Source organism: Sturnus vulgaris, chromosome 1, assembly GCF_052056855.1.
Source record: "Sturnus vulgaris isolate bStuVul1 chromosome 1, bStuVul1.hap1, whole genome shotgun sequence".
Classification (NCBI taxonomy): domain Eukaryota; kingdom Metazoa; phylum Chordata; class Aves; order Passeriformes; family Sturnidae; genus Sturnus; species Sturnus vulgaris.
Window position 1 is genome coordinate 74,960,654 of NC_142243.1, and position 19,525 is coordinate 74,980,178.

Sequence of the window (19,525 nt, forward strand, 5' to 3'; positions counted from 1 at the left end):
AACATAACTTGTGAAAATAGAAAAGAATGGTGAGGAACTCAGTCTTGCAGAATGTCTGTAAAGAATTTTGTCTTATTTTCCTTAATATTCCTCTATCTTGAATAGTGATGGGCCAGATCCATCTTGGAGTCACAATTCTATGAACTCAAATTTTGGTAAGATCAGCATATGCAGGGATGTGTTTATTGCAACTTTTCTCCCATTGTTGGTTGGACTACCAGTATCACCAGTCTTTCTTCCCACCAGAATCCATAGCTCTTCCTAAGGAATGGAGAAAATTTCCCACCAAGAAAGAGCATATCCTTTCACTGTTTATTGCCAAATTTAATAAAATTGAAGTAGATTTTTCTGCAAGAAGTTATATGTATTTACCTGATGTCCCTTGCTGCATTGTAAAAGACCACCAACATAGTATGTCACAGAGCACACTTCTTCATTCCAGAGCAGTCTAGCTCAAGACATTCAGACATATTCACAGTCTGTGCAGCACACTGGAACAAAACCCTCAGTGAAAGTATTTTGGGAATATAAATTAATTTCAAAAGCAATTTCAGCACATCTCGACAGGGAAGAATTATAGAAAAACGTGTTGGGGAAAGAGAAGTTGAGAAAATAAGACAAGATTTCTGTAACTTTTTAAATTCAGGCATCAGGATATTTAGATCCAAGTCAGATGTTACCAGAAAAGGATTTGAAGTCGCCGCTATAATTTTGAAGGGTAGTTTAAGGTGTGCTGTTCTTTTCCACAGGTCACAGCACCAGATGCTGGGTTCAAAATGTGCCTTTTGTACATACAGAGACCATTCTTATAAGACCATTCTTACATTCTTCCACAAGCAACTTCATGGCACATCAGCTGAACAAACCAGCTGAAGAAACATTTATGGTCTGCAAGACAGTCATAATATACAATAGCAAGCAGAATCCAGTTGCATAATTCCTTTGAAATAAAAGAATGGACAGACAATAAAAGAAACTGCTTTGACCTTTTAAATGCTACATAATTTTAAAACAGAAATCCAAGGTCAATACACAAAATGGCTCTGAAATTGTCTAGAACAAATTATGCTTCAGGAGAGTAGAGGTGGACTTTTTAACCCTTTTATTAGTTGTCAGTGCAAGAGGAAAGCCTCCGAATCATCCCTACCTTTCTCTCTAGTACAGTTCTTCATAGCTCCATTCAGCTGAAGTTGCTTACGAAATAGGAGCCATGAAAAACTCAGTCTGGACTGATGCATTTACATCACACTGGTACTTTATATGATACAGTGTGTGGTCCAGGCCAGTCTACTACAACTCTTGTTATGCAGGAACAGAGCTTTTGTGGAAAGATCTATAGACCTTGACCTGCCGAGGTGGCTCATCACTGCAGATCTACTGCAAAGAGAATGAGATATTCTCTCACAGGAGCAGTGTGTAAACTGGTCACCACTGTTGTGAGCCCCATTTAGCTCAAAAGGGTCCCACCTTGCTGGACGACAACAAGTCCTCCATGAGTGCATGTGCCTGTGTAGGATGAACCTTTAACCATGCAGCTGGGAGTGGTCCCCACACTGTAAGCAGTTCCTGCAGCTGCTGCTCCTTCTGCCTTTCCATCTTAATACTGCCTTGTTTCTGTTCAAACTGCCTTCTACACTTGTGGCCATGGTCCATTGCAATACACTTGACAGCTCAGGAGGCAAAGGATTAGCCAGTATGTTTGTCCCTGTCACTTCTAATGTTTGAATATGCCTTGAGTCTTTTTCCTTGACAATCAAATTGTCTAGTGGTTTGCTTCAACTCACTGTATGTGATCCACCTTGGCACTTGTGCACCATCTACCTGAACCACATTTGTATCATCTTAGAGAGCCTGCAGCTTGGTAGCTACAAAGATGTCCCATGAGTTGGTACAGATGTTTTGTAACAGCCAACTCACAGCACTAATGCTGTTAAGAAAATATTTCTGAGTTGAATATATTCATTAATGAAAAACATTTTTTGGTTTACAGTAGAGAGGAGGCAGTCCACTGCTTGAGAAGCATGTTAATACACAACTCATGTTGCTGATTTTGTTAGCATTTCTTTTTTTTATTGGTCAAATGAATGATTAATGTAAAGCAAGTTGCAGAGGCAACTAAATCGTTCCACAAGTAAGTAAAAATCTTGATTATGATCAGCTATCAGCACAGAATTGTGAGAATATGAGTAGTAGTGCCTAGTTAACTGGTCAACTTTAGATCTGTCATAGAGTCCAGTGAGGTTAAACAAACCTTCCTGCAGTTGAAACACTTCCTTGGAGAAAAGATAATGTATTGCCCTGTCCAGCACAGCTGTGTAATGCAGCACAAACACAAAAAGATGTGTTTATCCACATATCCTTGTTTGACAATGCTTGTCCCAAGAAGGAGGTCAGCTAAGGCTCAGTTGCCCTTTCCTCTGCCGGGCATTTCATTGTGGTGTTGTCCCTAAACCAACAGGCTCTTGGACATTTGGACCTTTACAAAAGGATATGAAGTCCAGGTCAGCTCACAGACCAAAGCCTCTCATCCAATTACAACATCCCATGCAGAGCTCAACATTTAGTTCGTATGCATGCTGCTGCTCTTTTGTCAGTGGGCAAGAGCATTTTGATTGTTTTATGTTTATCTTGCTCAGAGTCAGTGCCAGTGATTGTTCAGGTAGGTGCCACTGCAGACCTTGGTGCTGTAGCTAATCAATGATGGTTTCTCTCACAGTTGTCCTGTAGGACCGTGTTCTTCCCTCAGTCTGAAGAAACTTTAGGTGTCTGGTCAAGCTGCTTCAGACAGGAGCTCTTAGCCCACCTGGTATCTTTCACTGGCAGCCCTGTGCCATCCTGAAGTGTTGGGCACCTTTGCTAGCAGTGCTGCCTTGGACACTCACAGGCTGTGACAGGGCTGTGCATACCTCAGTGTTGGCAGAGTGAATTTCTCCAGTGAATGCATCTTCAGAAGAATCCCGTGATGGATTTGGTCACAAGTTGTTCACTCTCTGCTTAGCAGTGCACACAACATCCAGGGTCTACAGCTGGACAGGTTCCAGACCAGCACACACAGCTGTCCCTTTATCAGTCACCATAGCACACGTGAAGTCTCTTATTCATCCCTCAAGTCCATGGAACCAGCCAGCAGCCAGGGTGACTCTGTGTCTGGCCTTACTCCCTGGCTCCTAAGGAGGCAGCAGGGTAACAAGGGCCTTACACCCAGCATACACACAGGGCAAAAATGATGGCCGCTGGCACTGGCAGCAATTGGCTTGGTTACCAGCATCCCATCCCACAGAGAAGCCTGTTTGTGGCAGCCTGTGACTAACACTGCCCATGTCACCATGCCTGTTATGTTACCTCCCTTCACTCACTGAAAGTCTGCCCAGCATGTCCTTTATCTCAGCACATACTCCCAGGAAAAATAGCATTTTTTCTTTTGCACAGAATAGGATAAACCGATCTCTTGGATTGTTTCAACACAGACATCCTCCCACAAAGCCATCCTCTCCTCTCCTCTCCTCTGAATAGCAGCCTACTGAGATTCTTGACAATATTCCTGACATGTCTCCTGCAGGAAAAGAAAGCTGCAGAAAAGGAGAAATGTCACCACACAAGGGTCCATACTCTCATGTTGGCTTTGCAAAAAAGAACTGGGAGGCCTAGCAGACACCAAGTTGACCATGAGTCAGAAATGTGTCCTTGTGGCAAAGAAAATCAACAGCACAAGGGGATGCCTTAGAAAAAGCACTGCCAGCAGGTAAAGGGAGCCTTTCCTGCCCCTCTACTCAGCAGTGGTCGGACCACAGATGGAATGCTCTGTCTGGCTCTGGGCTTTCCACTGCAAAAGAGATGGGGATGTGCTGGAGCAGAACCAGAGAAGATGATTAAGTGATTAAAGGATCTGTAATGAGAGGAGAGGCTCAGAGACACAGCACTTGTTACCCTGGAGAGGAGAAAGTGCAGGGGGATCTTATCCATGTGCATAGCCTTCTTGATGGGAGGGTAAAAAGAAGATGAAGCTACACTTTCTTCTGTGAACAGACAAGAGAAAAGGGACACAACCTGAAAAAGCAGAAATTACATTTAGACATAAGAAAATACATTTTCTTTTGGATAGGGAGATAAATTCAGGTTGCCCAAAGATGCTGTGGAGTCTCCATCCTTAGAAATATTCAAAACCCAAGCAACCTACTGTAGTTCACCCAGATTGAAAAGGGGAGCTTGGAATAGAAAATCAACAGAGTTCACTTCCAGTCTCAGCTTGCATATTATATCTAGAGGAAGATCCCAAGGGAGATGGAGATAGCAAGTTATTGGACATTAATGTGCAAAGAAAGTACAGTGGTGTGGATGAGGCACTTGAATGGGAGTGTATGAAACGTTTCACAGACAAGTATTGTTTCCATGCTGTACAGAGAGAAATGTCGCCTCATAGTGGCAGTCTTGGGTGTCTCTTTGTGCCTTCTGGAGGGGTGCAACTTGTGCCACTAGATGCAGAAGGTTTCAGATTTTGTCTTGTTACCTGCTAAGCCTTATTTCTGGTACTGCACAGCAGTCTGTAAGAGAAAAAGAGTCTCGGTTCTTCAGAAAACCCTTTGGAAGGCTGTGACAAAAATGGCAGTGGCAACAAGGATGTTTACAAGGTTTATTTACTTTTGCCTTTCTTCATGAAAAACTTTTGGAGCATTTTAATATTATTAAAAGCAAATACTAAAGCAAGTTAAAGGTTTAGTACAGTATTTGCAGTTTTTACTGTCTCCTGTCTTTTCTTTTTGGAAAGGGGAAGCTTTGTATTTGCCTCTAAGTCTCATGACCCCTTTGTTTTTTTCCCATTCCTTCATTTTGACCATTATTGTTGTTCGGGAAACAACATTGGTCACTGAGGCATATCTGTGTACTTTAAGCACTTTCCAGTTTAATAACCCTAGGAAGGAAAGTTTTCAAATATAACCCTTTTGAAGTCTTCTTATTGTTTAAGTGTGCAGGCTTTTAAATTTGACAGACTGGATCAACTGCTTCTGGCTACAAGAGATGCAGAAAGTGATTAAACAGCTTACAGCAAGCCTTGAGATGTTGAAATTTTGCATCTCTTGGAACAGTTTAGACCACTGGTTTAATTTCTAAAGAAAAATAATTTAAATGTACTTGGTGAAATAGTTGCCTTTAGCACTGAAAAACAACTGAGTCTATATCACAAACATCCTGATGATATTCAAATAATGTGGATGTCAAACAGGTAGCACCACCTTCTTTCCTTTCCTGCTTTTATCATGTCAGACTATGTTAATATGGAAATAGAATCATAGAATCATAGGATGTACTGAGTTGGAAGGGACCCACAAGGATCATGAAGTCCAGCCTCTGGCCCTGCATATGACAGCCCCAAGAATCACAGCAGGTACCCAAAATCATTGTCCAAACGCTCCTTGACCTCTGTCAGGCTAGTGCTGTGACCATTTCCCTGGGGAGCCTGTTCCAAGTGCCCAAACACCCTCTGGGTGAAGAACCTTTTCCTCGTACTTATCCTAAGCCTACACTGACACAAATTCCTGATATTCCCTCAGGGACTTTCACGAGTCACCAGAGAGGAGCTCCTGGTCCTCTGCTTCCCCACCTGAGGAAGCTGTAGCTGCAATGAGGTCTCCCCTCAATCTCTTCTTCTCCAGGCTGAACAAACCAAGATCTCAGCTGTTCCTTCTATTGCTTCCCCTTAAGGTTTTTTACCATCCTCATGGCCCTCCTTTGGATACTCCCCAATAATTCAATGTCTTTTTTGTACTGTGGCTCCCAAAGCTGCCCCCAGCACTGGAGGCGAGGCTGCCCCAGCTCAGAGCAGAGCAGGACAATCCCCTCCCTTGCCCGTCTGTGATGCTGTGCCTGATGCCTCCAGGACAGGGTTGGCCCTCCTGGCTGCCAGGGCACAATGACTCGTGTTCAACTTGCCATGGACCAGGACCCCCAGGTCCCTTTTTGTGGGGCTGCTCTCCAGCAACTTATTGCCCAGTCTGTCTGTACATCAGGGTTTCCCTGTCCCTTATTATTGGAAGAGCTGATATTAACAACAGAGTACCTCCTCTCAAAACTCTCAGTGTGGAAATGCTTTGCCTAAGAGTACTCCATCTGCTTATTCTTTCTTATGCCCTTTGAGTTACATGATTTTTCAGATGATCTCATCATCTCAAATGGCAGAGTTGCTGGAAACTCTGTTTCTTTGAAATTTGTTTTTCTTTGAAATATTTATCCGACTAATAGTGCATCGTTAATACCCATGGGAATTGTATTGAAGTTAAGTTAATATTTCACTGGACTATTTCTTGGTAATCAGTACTACAGAGAGGAATCAAACTATAGATGTGTGCGTTCATTTATTTCAGAAATGGGTAGGAAACTTCAAATCTACATACTTTATTCATTCTAAAAACTGGAGGATTTTGTACTAAATTCCATTTTGCTCACAACAGTTACCAATGTAATAATATTGTAAGGGTTAGTTATCCAGAAAATTAATAAAATTCACATAATTTCATGACAAGGATTTGTGACTTTCTTTTATTGTGTTAATAAAGAAAAAAAACTATTACATGCATCAAAATCAGTAATATATGATTAGAATAAAAACAGGTCATAATATTGTGCCAATCCGTATTTGGAGATGCTAGTGGACACATAAGAAAACAAAAAGAGAAAATTGGGATTCTTGTGTATTTCATGAAAACAAGAGATGTAGTCTTGAACTACCATAGGAACAAAGAAACCCAGCTACATTCATGGAATAATAATGTTCTTGAGTTTTGAACAACTGAGAGTTTTCCAGGAACAAAATGAAGTTTACTTGCTAAACAAAATCAAAAGAGACAGGAATTATTTTAAAAGCTGTGTTTTTTCACAAAACTCCCATGGAGAAATCAGGTTCTTTAACATCACCTACAGGATTTTTCACAAAAATCAAAATGTTCTCAAATTTGAAGTGACTTCCAATGTTTTAAACAAGAATTCAGACAACTCTTTTGCTTGGCAGTTCTGAGTCCTGGATCATCCAGATATCTATGTTTCAGGCTTTGAATCTATACTCTGTGACAAGACATAACTGCACCTAGACAAAGTTAGATCTCCTTGAATATTTGGAAGCAGAAGGAAAACTCTGCATGACTCTGGAGAACCTCTGAAAGAAATTCGGTATTACATGAGGTACTCATGATGAAAGGACAGCTTTGGTCATAGTGGATATGTGAACGAAGTAAAAAAAAAATAAAATTTACATAGGCACCAATTAATACCCTGCATAGCAGAATCTTGTCCACAAACATCTTCTCCAGACTGGGGGTCTCAAACCCAGTGTTTTGGGAACTGCATGGGTTTGTTATCAGGATAGTACTAGAGAATGGGATGAGCATAGCCCATGGCTTTCCATGTAAAGGAATACCAAAGACTTGGAGCCCTGTGTGCAACTACTTCTTTAAGTGAAAATCATTTGACTCCTTTCTGGCCTGTGAGGGCCTCTGTTCTCTGTGGGCTTAGTCTTTGCTTGGTTCAATCAACACTGAAACCAGTCTGAGAAGGGAAAGGAGTAAACACACTTGCTGCTGTTTCCTCACCTGCAGGTGTCTTTGCTCTGGAAGCTTCAGGAAAGGGAATGACTTAGAGTAGCCTTTCCACTAGCAGAAAATGTTGAAGAGATGAGATTATACTACAATACTAGAGTAAAGGGGGTCTGTTTCTTAGGGGTAGGCAAGCATTATTTCCAGCCCTTTACTCTTTAGGGAGAACAATATCTACCAAAGAAGAGGATCAGGTTGCTTGGATTGTGTTTAATCAAGAAAAGGAATGGGTGGTCAGCCCTGAACTCTTCAAACTCAGAAGAATGTTCAATGTCTTCTGTGTCATCTGCTGACCCAGCCTCCTCAGTGCCCTCTTCAGTGACTTCCATGTATGCCTCGTGGATGGCCTCAGATATCCTCAGTCTCTCTGCTGAAGAGATGCCAGAGAGATTGGCCGAGGGGCTGAACAGGTCAGTCATACCCAGGGATGTCAAGACAGATGTGAGGTTGTATTTCTCCTCAATCTTCATGCGTGGGAGGTACACTTTCACCCTCTTCTTTTCCATCACCTTAGAACTGGTCCACTCTGCAAGTTTTTCAAAACTGATTTTGTTCTCAAGCTGCAAAGAGAGGCAGAGAATGAAATGCCTGGGATACAAATCCAGCTTCTTCCTACCATTCATTTCTGTTAAGGCTATCATAAAAGTAAAACCCCAACCAGAATGGTTCCTGAAGCTCATCCTTCTGATATTTTATTATTTGCCTCTCCGGTACTGCCTGTGTCACTCTCATTTTATTCAGTTCTTTACTAACTTGACCCTTCCCCATTTGTCCTAGTAATCTTGTGTCTCATGAGGTGCAACCCAACAGATTCACAGCCTAGCAAATGAGTCAGCTTGTGAAAGATTGCAAAAACAAGGCCATGAAAATTTACCTACAGTTAGTAGCACCTAGCAAATGCAAACTCTTCTATATCTGTAACAGCTCTATTTTATGATTTTAAAATATTACTGAAATAGGAGTAATTGTTCATATATTTTGGACTGTGTTGATTTTTTTCCTTTCTTGAGTATAGATGGGCAATTTTATAACACTGCCCATATATACATCTTCTGTAGGGCTGCAGCAGCACTACACTACTTTGCCTTCATTTTATAAAACTGAGCTCAGGACTCTCCTAAGAGGCTCTGCCTGAGCACCTGGACAGATTTGGTGCTCCCCTGCCTGCCTAGCGTGTCTGTCGAGTGGGCAGCTGCAATGCCAATGGACAGCAAAAGGTCTGACAGCAGCCAAGCCCCACTGAAGTCACAACCCTTCTGCTTGCCCTGCCAGGGCCATACCTGTTCCAGGCCAGAGATGTCATCGGGCAGCAACACCAACAGGCTCAGCTCTCCACTGGCATATGGAAGCTCCAGGATCTTAAGTTTGTCTTCAGCCACTCTTGCCACTTTGAAGGTGTTGTTCTGACACATCATTTGCACGGGTCTGCTCTCTTGCTGCAAAAACAAAAATGTGAAATGTGATGCAGAAGCAATTTTTTCTTTGGTCGGACAAATGTGCAAGGCGTTTGAAAGGACAGAACTCAATCTTCAATCATGCTGCCTCTGGAGAAGAGCTCATCTGCTAGTTTGCTCTGTCAGACACAGTTGTCGTAAATCTAACAGTGAGGCACCCAGATAAATCACCCAGCCAATGACAACAGAATTGTAAATACAACAAATACACATCTGGCCAGAAACTGTCTGTGCCCCCCACCTCTGTCACATTGAAGGGCACTTTCTGAGTGTGTTCTTCTTTAAATGCGGTCTTCCATATCCCTTTGAAGTAAATAGCGTTCACAAGGACCAGCACAGTCTGAGGATTAACAGAGCTTGGTTCAAGGAAATCCCGGATCTGTCCTTTAAGAAAGAAGTGGGGCACAGAGTGATAAGTTACACAGAAATAGTCTTGCATTTTAGAAGTCAATCAATATACTGCTCTTTCACTTGACTCTTCTTTCCCCTATAGTCCGCACATGGCATTAAGGTTCATGAGGATGATTTAATAATACACTGAAAGACTGACATCTGGCCAGACATTTCTGCAAGAAGACAGGTAAGTTCAAGAGTGTTGTAGATTCTCAGGAACATTTCTATCCAGCCCTTGGAAAAAAAGAAATATTTATATAGAAAAGAAGGAAAGGGAGAGGGAAGAACCAATACAGATTTTATCTTTCTCAGTATGTTTGTTTCTCACAATTTACTCTAGGTTTTTCCTCTCACCTCAACACAAGATTCTGAATCATTTATTTCCCACCATTGGCTTAGTGTGCGTTACTTTCTCCCCTGAATGTCTACTTCTTACCTATCCTGCACATCCTTGTAAAAATATGCCAATATTCTAGAGAAGCTGGTACTAACGTTGTAAAATCTCTCCAGAAACAAAAAGTGTGCATATAAACTGTGCGTATTAAGTGTGCATATCATGGCATCTCTGCCTTTGCCAGATGTATTTAAAACACTCTGTCACTGCCACACAGGTGAACTAGAGTCATCTCTTTCCACAGAAAATATCCACTAATGAGGACAGGAGGAGGAAATTTCCCCTCTAATGTTTAGTCTTTTCAGAAATTGCTAGAATACAGTTGTCAGAGAGAAGTGTATTTCATAATCTTGTCTGACTTACCATTTGTGTGATTTTTCACCCAGGAATTAATGCGCTGTCTGGCTTGATTTGATGCTGTTTTGAAGTTGACCATTTCTAGACCAGATCTGTACAGTTTCTTCACACATTTTAAGTAGCTCTGTAAAGACACCAATTAATTGTAGCCAGTGAACTAGTACTTTTAAAAGAACAATATGAAAGCAAAACAAAATAGGGCTAATAATATTTTTATAGTGATGTCATGGTTAAGGTGTTCTCATTGCTTACTTCCTGAAAGAATTTGCTAAAACTAGACCAGAAAAATTATTTTCTTTCATGACAATTTCAGATCTGACATCTTTCCTATGTGACCAGTTAAAAGCATACATTAAAAATGTTTAAGAATTTATGGAAGAAAGCCGGATCCAAACCCCTTGCTTTCAGATTTATTTTACACTGTTTTATCACCTTTAAGTCCACTTCATTTTTTAAAGCATTTTTACTTATTTTTAAAGATAAATATTACTGGGTTTAGCAAGAGATCACTTACCGGTAGGATCTGACTTGTCTTTTCAGCATAGAGTCTGTTGGCAATGTGCAGTGAATAATTGGCTTCTGGTGCAGTGATATCAGAGATAATTTCTTTAAACAGTAGGTGGATATTCACAGACTTGCCACACTGAGTTGTTGATAAGAAGACAAAAACATATAGCTGTTAGGTTATTTTATGAGAAAGAGGATTCTTTATAAGGTACAAATAATGTAACACACAGTGTTTGAATATTTGCAAATGAACATGTAATAGAGTCTAAGAGTTCCATGAGAGAGATGTTCAGTATAAGCAGCTAATGATGTGTAATTCATTCACAGCCTATGATGCCACTCATTCTAGTGGTTAATTGTTGAAATTGGTGACTTGTCATAGGTACAAAGCCTCTAATTCCCAGATGCTGCTTGCATTTTTTTGCAGAAGGCGCAGATGGAAGAAGATGGCAGGAGAGTCAGGAAGTGTGTTGTAATACCGAAAAAAATGGATCAAGTCTCAAGTCCCAAGAATGGTGACACAGGCTAAAAGCGTGTAAGAAAACTGCACACTGGTAAAAAGTAGGTGGGGCTTTATTTTTTGAGAATAGTTTTGTTAAACAGCTCCTTTCTAAATGCTTAATGAGTCCCTAAATGCTCTGATTTTAGATACTACCCTTGTTAAAAAGAAAAAAAAGTCTCATCTTTTTTTAAGTTTCAGCTTGTGTTTTGGATCCCAAGTGAATGGGGACAGACCAGGCTCTATGGCTTTTGTTATCTTTACAGAGGCAGCAGAATAACATGGACAGAAGCATACATGTACATAGATACCAAGATACTGGGACCCCTCATGGTTCTCTTGGGATAAAAGTGGGAATTGGAGGCTGGAAAAGCCCCTGTAGCTTTATAAGAGTGTGGTTACTTTCCATCCTTTGAGGATTCTGGGCTCTTTTCTACTGAAGCATTTTCCTGTCCCACTTTGGAGTCTCAGCCCCAAGTCTGCCTATTGTACCCAAGCTTCTGGTTCCCCAGTAGCACTTGCAGGTGTGGAGTTGATTTACACCAAAGTGTATCCTGGTGCCCAGAGCACCCTATCCTGTCCTGTCACTTGCAATATGTTCAGCCTGTCCTCTTTTCTTGGTGGTGTTTTGGGGTTTTTTTTGTTTGTTTGTTTTTGTTGGTGGTTGTTTGCTTGGCATTTGTTTTGTTGCTGTTGTTCTTTGGGCTTTGGTGGTTTTTTGTATTTTTTTTAACTTACATCTCTTAAATTAAGAGAATTGGCAAAGGTTTGACAAGGTGTTGATACTACTAAAAGCACAATCAGAACAGTCTATTCTCGGAAAAAGGATGTGAAAGAGAAATCAATATACCTTAGGTTTCTGTACCTTGCTCTGGATACTTCCAAGTCCTGCAATTTTGTCAAAGTGAAGAACCTGTAATTGAAAGTAGAAATTAGGTATGTGAAGTCCATTGACAGTCACTGATGTCTGTGCTAAAACTGTAGGTTTTCACTAGCCAAGTCTGATTAGCACATAGACGAACTGAGAAATTTCGTGTGAGCTTTGAACCAGGCACCACACTGAAAATTTGTGATTGTGATCTTCATCTTAGATCCCTCATTTTCCAGTTAATGGCGTTGTCCATAAATCAGCTACAGCCTTACATTTTATTTATAACTATGACTCATGTTTCCTGAACCATTTCATCTTTTGTACATTTCAAGTTGTCCTTTCCACCTGGGAGGAATCAGGTCTCTGAGATAATATAAGCTGAAGCAAGAGACCTGCCCTAACCATCCTCCAAAACTGCTCTTTCTTGCCCTTCATGGGGAAATGCAGTAAGTGAAAAGTGGCTCCAGAATTTGGAAAGCCATTCTTTTGCTAGGAAGGTTTGGAAGATATAAATGGATAATCTGCTGCCTCTTTGAATGGGATCACAGATAGTTTATACTCATTTATGTAACTTACCTTCTCTATCTGATACTCAGTGTTATTTCTTGCTCCCAGATAGACCATGGCCAAGGCTGCAATCATGCTCAGGGGGCAATAAAAGATGTTGTCATTGGGATGCTGAATTTTCACCTCTTTGAACACATCAAAACAAAATTCTGCATTTGCTGCACTGATGGAGCCCATTGTGAAATCAGCGTTACCTAAAGCAAACAGAAATATGACTTTTGGTCACGATTTGTAGTGCTTGTTTTAAAAAGTTCTGCCAATAGCCCAGAAACTGCCAGTTCATTGTTGGTTTTGTGATGCTGAACCAGTGAATGATGTGAAGCCTGCCAATCATTAGAAATATTGTAAATCCTGATCCATTTACATACGAATGTGTGTTTGTTTTGTCTCAACAAGATACTATCAGCAAGATAGTACCTTGTACTTGCCTTTTAGGGAATAGAAAATTTCATCCACCCTTTGATATGATAAATATAACATTGAATGAATGAGTTTCCCTCATGGCCATCCAGAGGGCTCTGAATGGTGTTTGAGGCAATGCAAACTTAATATTTCATATTTTTCTGTGACTGCTTTCAATCTTTAAATGAAACGTAGTCAACTCACTACACTTTGTGTACTTCTTACTGTTGCTTAGTACAACCAGCCACAAATTTGGAGGTTGCTTTTCTGTTGTTTATAGCAAGAGTAGGAGTAAGTTGTTCTGTAAGACAGCTGCCTAGATGCTGACATATAAGTTTAGGGTTTTCCTGTGGTCCTGTTTCAGACATTTAATCTCTACTGGTACTTTTTAGCACAATCATGCATATATATATATATATATATATTGCTACATATATATAAATACATGTATAATATATGGGTTTTGTCAGGGAGTGAGATTGAGAAAAGAAAAATGTCTTTATTCCCAATTATTAACATTATAAAAAGATAGTTTTAATGTGACAAACAGGTTTTAAATGAAAACGAACTATTTCTACTCAATGCTGTAGTGCACAAGCCACATATTTTGCACACCTAAAAGTATTTGACAGTCAAACAGTATAAGATATATTGAGAAGGCAAGACAAAATTACTGTATATGCTGTCTTTTTACATACCTGTCTTATACTTACCTTAAGGTTCTTAAACATAATATCTTTTTTTTTTTCCATCTTAAAGGATACAAATTAAAAATTACATTTTCTTGGTTAAATACTTACCCCACAAACTTCAAAGAGGTATGTAATAATCCAGCTTGCCAGCTGAAGCTAAACAGCTCCCTGAGCTGTTGGTGATATATATTGCATGATTTGAGACACTCCCACTGTTGCCTTCAAGGAGTCATCTTTTCAGTCACTACCTTTTGTCATGACCTTTTGATTCATTGCACCTTGAAACATTGAGCAGACCAATGTTAAGCTGATGTTCTATCTGCAGCAAGTCAACCTTTATTAATTGAAGTAAAACCCGATTTAAAAATGAATTTTTTAAGCTTTTGCTATAACCTCTTCTCCTCGGCAGTGAGGCACTGTCAGTGCTGACAGCACTCTAAGCACAGTGCTCCCACCAACCATGAAGGGAAAGGTGGATGCTGTTGAACTGCTGAAGGTCTGGTAGATATGCAACAACTCACTGCAGCATCATGCAGTGGAACAGACGGAAGTTCCTCAAGAGTGGTGGTTATCTGACCTTGCCAAAATAATGTAATTCCAAGCAAAGCCAGCCGCAGGATGGTCATTATATTGAGAGGGGTTTGAAATGGATTTTTTTCATTTTAGAACAAACTTAAAAGTTTCTGCTTAGTTTTCAAGACTGAAAAGTGTTTTGGTTTGACAAAATGCAGAAATATATTCCTGGAGTGCAGAGACTGGTGTGGTGTATGGCATGTACAGCCACATCCATTCCTCTGCCTAGGTGAGACTACAGTATTTTACCTGAGGCCAAGCTAGAAGGGTCCACAGCACAGGTGTGCAGGAGAAGGAGAGAAGGGCTCTGAGGAGAAAGCACATTTTGCTAAAGCCTTGTTTTGATGAAAATTAGAGCAACAATGTTGAGATGACTGAGAAGCCTGAAGATGGGCCTGGAAGAGGAAGAGACTTGAAAGGTCAGGAATTCCATATTTCCTGGACTGTAAGCCTGACCCCAGAGTATTCAGGTATTCAGAAATTTATTTAAACCAGTCAGTGGTATTTAAAGAATGACTAAGAGTCAGCTTTTAATTTTCATTCTGTGCAGGTCATGGCAACAAGGCTCATGGTACTTGTACAGGCCATTCCCATAGATCTTCCATACCTTGTAACTATGGCAGGTGAATAAACTACAGAATCTGTCTACAGGAACATTCATGGTCTGTTAGACAACCATAATACACAATATAAAATATCATTCAGTTGTAAAAAGCTATTACTCTTTATTAAATAATAGACTTGATGAGCAGTAAAGAAACAAATCTGGCATCTGCAAAGGCCGTGGCAATGGATAATAGAAATCCAAATTTGTACCTACTAAGTCACAGAGCATAAGGCAATAGGTGCACCCTCTGTGAAAAGGAAGGGGAGCTGCTTTACCCTTCACAGTGTTGTTTGCCTTGCTGAAATGCAGGGATGTCTGTGCAGAGCCTGATAATTGGAGTGGCTTTTAGTTTGCCAATTCAGAATGAGGATATTATAGCAGCAAAGAGGATGGTAAAATCTGAAGATAAGAAGGAGCTTTCCTCTCACCTTGTCCCTTGCTCCCTATTCTGTGAGCTGGACTGTTGTTGATTTTTACTTTATCCATGCTTCTCAAACCATTGCTGCCTGAGGGCACAGGTTTTGTGTGCAAAGAGCTGTCATGTCTATGACTTTTCTGACTCTCACATATTCACATTAGAGTTCCAGCTACCTCTCAGCAATTGCTCAAGCACATCTTTGGGGCTTCCATGTAGAGTTTTCCTAGGGACCTATAGTCCTTTGTATGCTATGGTTCAATTTGTTTGTATGGACCCCTGTGGAAATTGTCTAGGAAGGACAGAAGCGACCCTGCTAAAAAGGCCATTTCTTTGCATAATGTCCAGGATTTTCTCAAAACACATTTTGTTACATCTAGTCTCCTGGAAGAGGGCATGCAGATGTTTCTGTTTTCTTCTCCCATGTACCATATTTGCCTTCTTTGTACACTCTATGTTTCATATGTCTACATATGCAACACACTCACCACAACAGTTTCTATGCACGGGTACAGTGATTGAAAATCTGAAACTGCTCGGTTCATTATGTAAGCTACCCTAACGTGAAAAACTACCTTGCCAAGATAGACAATATGGTTTAAAACATCCAAAGTAGAGAAGCTCATGGAAGAAAGAAAGATTGGTTGTGACAGTAATCATAGATGGGGCAGTACAACTTCTCCAGAGACTAGTCTGTAGCTGCAAACCCTTGGGTTAATTTTGGGGGTTTTTAATACAGCAACTGTTAGTGCAAAAGTGATTGCAGAATCAGCCTGGGAGTAGCTGCAAATTTTGATCAGCATGGGCAGTCACCAACAGACACCTGCTCTTTTGTAACTTTGCCTCGTTAGGGACCTGGGGAAAACAGACTCTTCTCCTGGAATTCAAAAGCTACAAGTGTCGTACTGTGAAAGCAAGACAAGCAAATTAAAATCTCTTTCATATCCATGTTTGTCCCAAAAAAGAGGTGAGCAAGGATTCTGCTGCCCTTCGTGCCTAGACCAGTACATGGTGTTTGCCCCTCTTCCCTGATGCTGGCATAAACAAGGAGACCAAGGAGCTGGGAAAACAGCTCTTTCCATTCCTCTGTTCTTATTTTCACATTTAATTTCTTCTGGTTGCTCAGGAATTACTGTACAGTGTTTGAAAGTAATGTTTTCTTGTGCTTTGGATGGCCTGTCCATCTGCATCACACACTGTGCACTTTACTGTGCCTGAGTGCCTTTCTTACTGGGATCATAAGGAAGCAGGGCTTCCTACTATAAAACTTCCTACCAGCTATATTTTGATGGAAATAAACATTAGTCTTCTTCATTAGTGGGGATGAGGGGAGGTGTGACTCAAAGCTGCCCTCTTCAGCTTTTTCAGTGACAATCCAAAAATCTTCCTTTGCCCTTCTTGCTTATGCGTTGCAAAGCTTTTGAAGATACAATAAAAATTATGTTATGCATATGTACTAAGAAAATGTTTAAAGAAAAGCAGTTTCAGAGAAAACTGAAGAGAACTACAATCATCAGGGAGAATAGAGTTCAGAGTAAATGCGAATATGTAGAGAGTTAGTAATTAGACTGTGGAAAGACAAAGATCTTTCTATTATGGGACAAATGTGTGTTACCTTTCCATGGATCCTCATGCAAATACTATTTGACATCTTTTGCTTTGCTTTTTGTCAGTCTACACTTTTGCAGGCTGTCATGTATGCTGGTGTGGTTCAACACTTGGCATTGAGCCTGTCCCTGGGGAGGAGGCAGTGGAATGCCTTTCAGGGAAATGTCTGCTCCAGGCACCGTTTGGAGTTTCCAACTTTTCCCTGGTCTGCAAGCGCTATTGCTTGGCATCAAACTTGACAAACTAGTTTCCCACAGGAGAAGCATTTGCTGCCAGACTGGAGGGCTTACCTTCTATTTTTAAGTAAGCATCCCTGATTTTGTGGGAGCACTGCCCTCCCAAGTAGGAGCTGCTAGAAGCAGGAGGCAACTTTCCAGCTTTTGGTGTTTTTCACCACGTTGTTTGATGTCATGTAGATTAAAATGGCAATAAGGAAAAAAGATTGCGTAAGGAGAAGACAGGGTTTTTTTATTATAATTTATGCTGTAGTTTGTTGCTGGTTCTGAATTATCTAGATATCCCTGAAATCAGGTTTTCCTTTTTTTAAAATTATAGTATGAAATTTCTTCTGCTACAGTAAACTAAGTGACGTCTTTGTTTCAGCCACACCTTCTCCTTTGCTCATACACAGAAGCCTATGTGTCAGGCTCAGAACAAGTCTCCTGTTGTGAGACTTGTGCTTTTTGGAATAATATGTTAAAACACTTGCTTTTATCACAATAATTCTTTTTCTATTACATTTTATCTGAAAATATATAGGCCTGATTGTGCAAGCTAATAAATTCTAATACTGTTCATTTTACTCTTTTTTTTCTTTTAACCTAAGTTATTTTAATTGGACAAACCAGATATGCACAAAATTCCAATGGCAGTTGGCAAAAAACATGTACAGCTGTTTTTTGCATACTTTATTTATCAAAGAGCTAACAGCCTGTGTTTGGTGTTCTCCTACCAGCTAATTGGTATGAAAACTGTGTCTTTTACTATTTCAGGCTGTATTTCATACTGCAGTTGCAGCCATATGAGGTATCTCCAGGCTATAATGGGTCTTCTTTATTTAGCAGTTCAAGTTGCGTTGAGTACTGTAATTTACTGTAATTTTTCCTGCATATCTCAGCATTTGGAAGAGCCCTTTGAATCATGTTCTACAGTGGCACCAGTATGCTCACAGTGTTTACCTTCTTCCCATCAATGAGTAACAGGGAAAGGGGAAGTGAGTCATCAAAGAGTGGAATATTTTTCCCATAAAAGCAAGTAGTCTTCATATGATGAATACTTCAGATGTGGATTTTGGACTTTACCTACTGCCAGACTGGGCAGACTGCTCCCTTCTTGTGACCCCGTGTTATTCCTTCCCACCACCTACTCCACAACATCCAGGAGGTGCTTTAGGGAACTAGATCATAAGCAAGAAAATTAGCTTTACCAGAAATTTTCCTCTTGATTTGCTTGCCAGAGAACTGCTCATCCCTAAGTCAGGTAACTAATAGTGGTCATGTAAAAGAGGGAGCAGGTTCAGATAATGTTGAATTGTCTAGTGCCTAAACTCAGCATGGTGAATATTTAAAAGTGGGAGGTAAACTTAAGTGTCATTTACATTTTTGAGAAGGATTACCATTATCTTTACTTACTATATGACACTATTCCTCTGTTCATTTAATTCTACAGACTACTACATTTAATATTTAGCTTGCAGTGGGTTTATCATGATAAATAGTAATAATAAATAATAAACACAGACTACCAATCTAAAAACCATCACTAGATATTTTTAATTCTTTTAATGTTAAGGATGAATAAAATAGCTGAAGCAAGAAACTCCCGAGGCGCAAACAGATCTGGCTCTTAGAAGTGAGAATGGCTGATCACTACTCAAAGTTGAATGTAGGAATTGTATGTTTCATTCCCAGCCATCACAGAGCAGGCCTAGTCAGAAAATTGTTCCATTATTCTGAAACCCTGTTTTTGTTATGTGGAAGTTTATGAGGAAGTTGGAGAACTTGCTCACACATACAGGGTTTTGCACAGAAAAGAACAATAAGCAGTGGGTCTGCCCTTCTTGAGAACAAGCACAATTACACCAGGAAATCTTCTGTCTTCTCTGCTCTCTGAAAGTTCCAGTTTGAAACACTGCCCCCAAGCAATATGTAATAGGAGGCCCCAGGGGAATGCTTTTCTGCTCCCCTATAAAGTGGTATTTTCCTTGAGACCTTAGGTAGGTAAGGCTAAAAGAGACCAATTATTGAGGTTATGCTTTTAATGCAGATCCCAATCCTCCTGTCTACTTCATGTGAGAGATCACTTATCTTCATTACTAAAGTAATGGGTTTATTGGATCCATACCCATTAGGAAAGGCTTAAAGTAAAATCTTCTTTGCAGCTGTCCCTAGAGGACTACAGTTTTTGGCAAATACCTCATAGTGTATTTTAAGGTAGATGTCATTTTCATGAGGCCTCCTAAAAGTAAAATATGCCTAAGATTCATGGAGTTAAGGGTTTTATCTTTAATTTGGGTCTTTTCAGATAGTCTTTTTATTTACAGCAAACAAGACTTTAGGATAAAGTCTAGAGAAATGTCTTTTGTTTTGTCTTTTATCCTTATT

The 19,525-nt window shown here is 40.2% G+C and overlaps 1 protein-coding gene across 2 annotated transcripts; it reads right to left on the reverse strand.

Annotated features, from left to right (window-relative positions):
- Nucleotides 1-7,741: 7,741 nt before the first annotated feature.
- LOC106850800 (ovalbumin-related protein X-like) lies at nt 7,742-12,805 on the reverse strand. 2 transcript variants are annotated; one of them, XM_088170256.1, is made up of 7 exons: nt 12,635-12,805; nt 12,038-12,100; nt 10,696-10,824; nt 10,188-10,305; nt 9,279-9,421; nt 8,864-9,019; nt 7,742-8,143 (listed from the first exon to the last, which is right to left on the reverse strand). In XM_088170256.1, exons 1-7 carry the CDS (start codon nt 12,800-12,802, stop codon nt 7,742-7,744), a joined length of 1,179 nt encoding a protein of 392 aa, XP_088026382.1. In that variant the 5' UTR covers nt 12,803-12,805. The 2 variants fall into 2 exon arrangements, with proteins under 2 accessions (XP_088026382.1, XP_088026379.1); XM_088170253.1 differs by having other exon boundaries at nt 12,053-12,100; nt 12,635-12,802.
- Nucleotides 12,806-19,525: the final 6,720 nt, after the last annotated feature.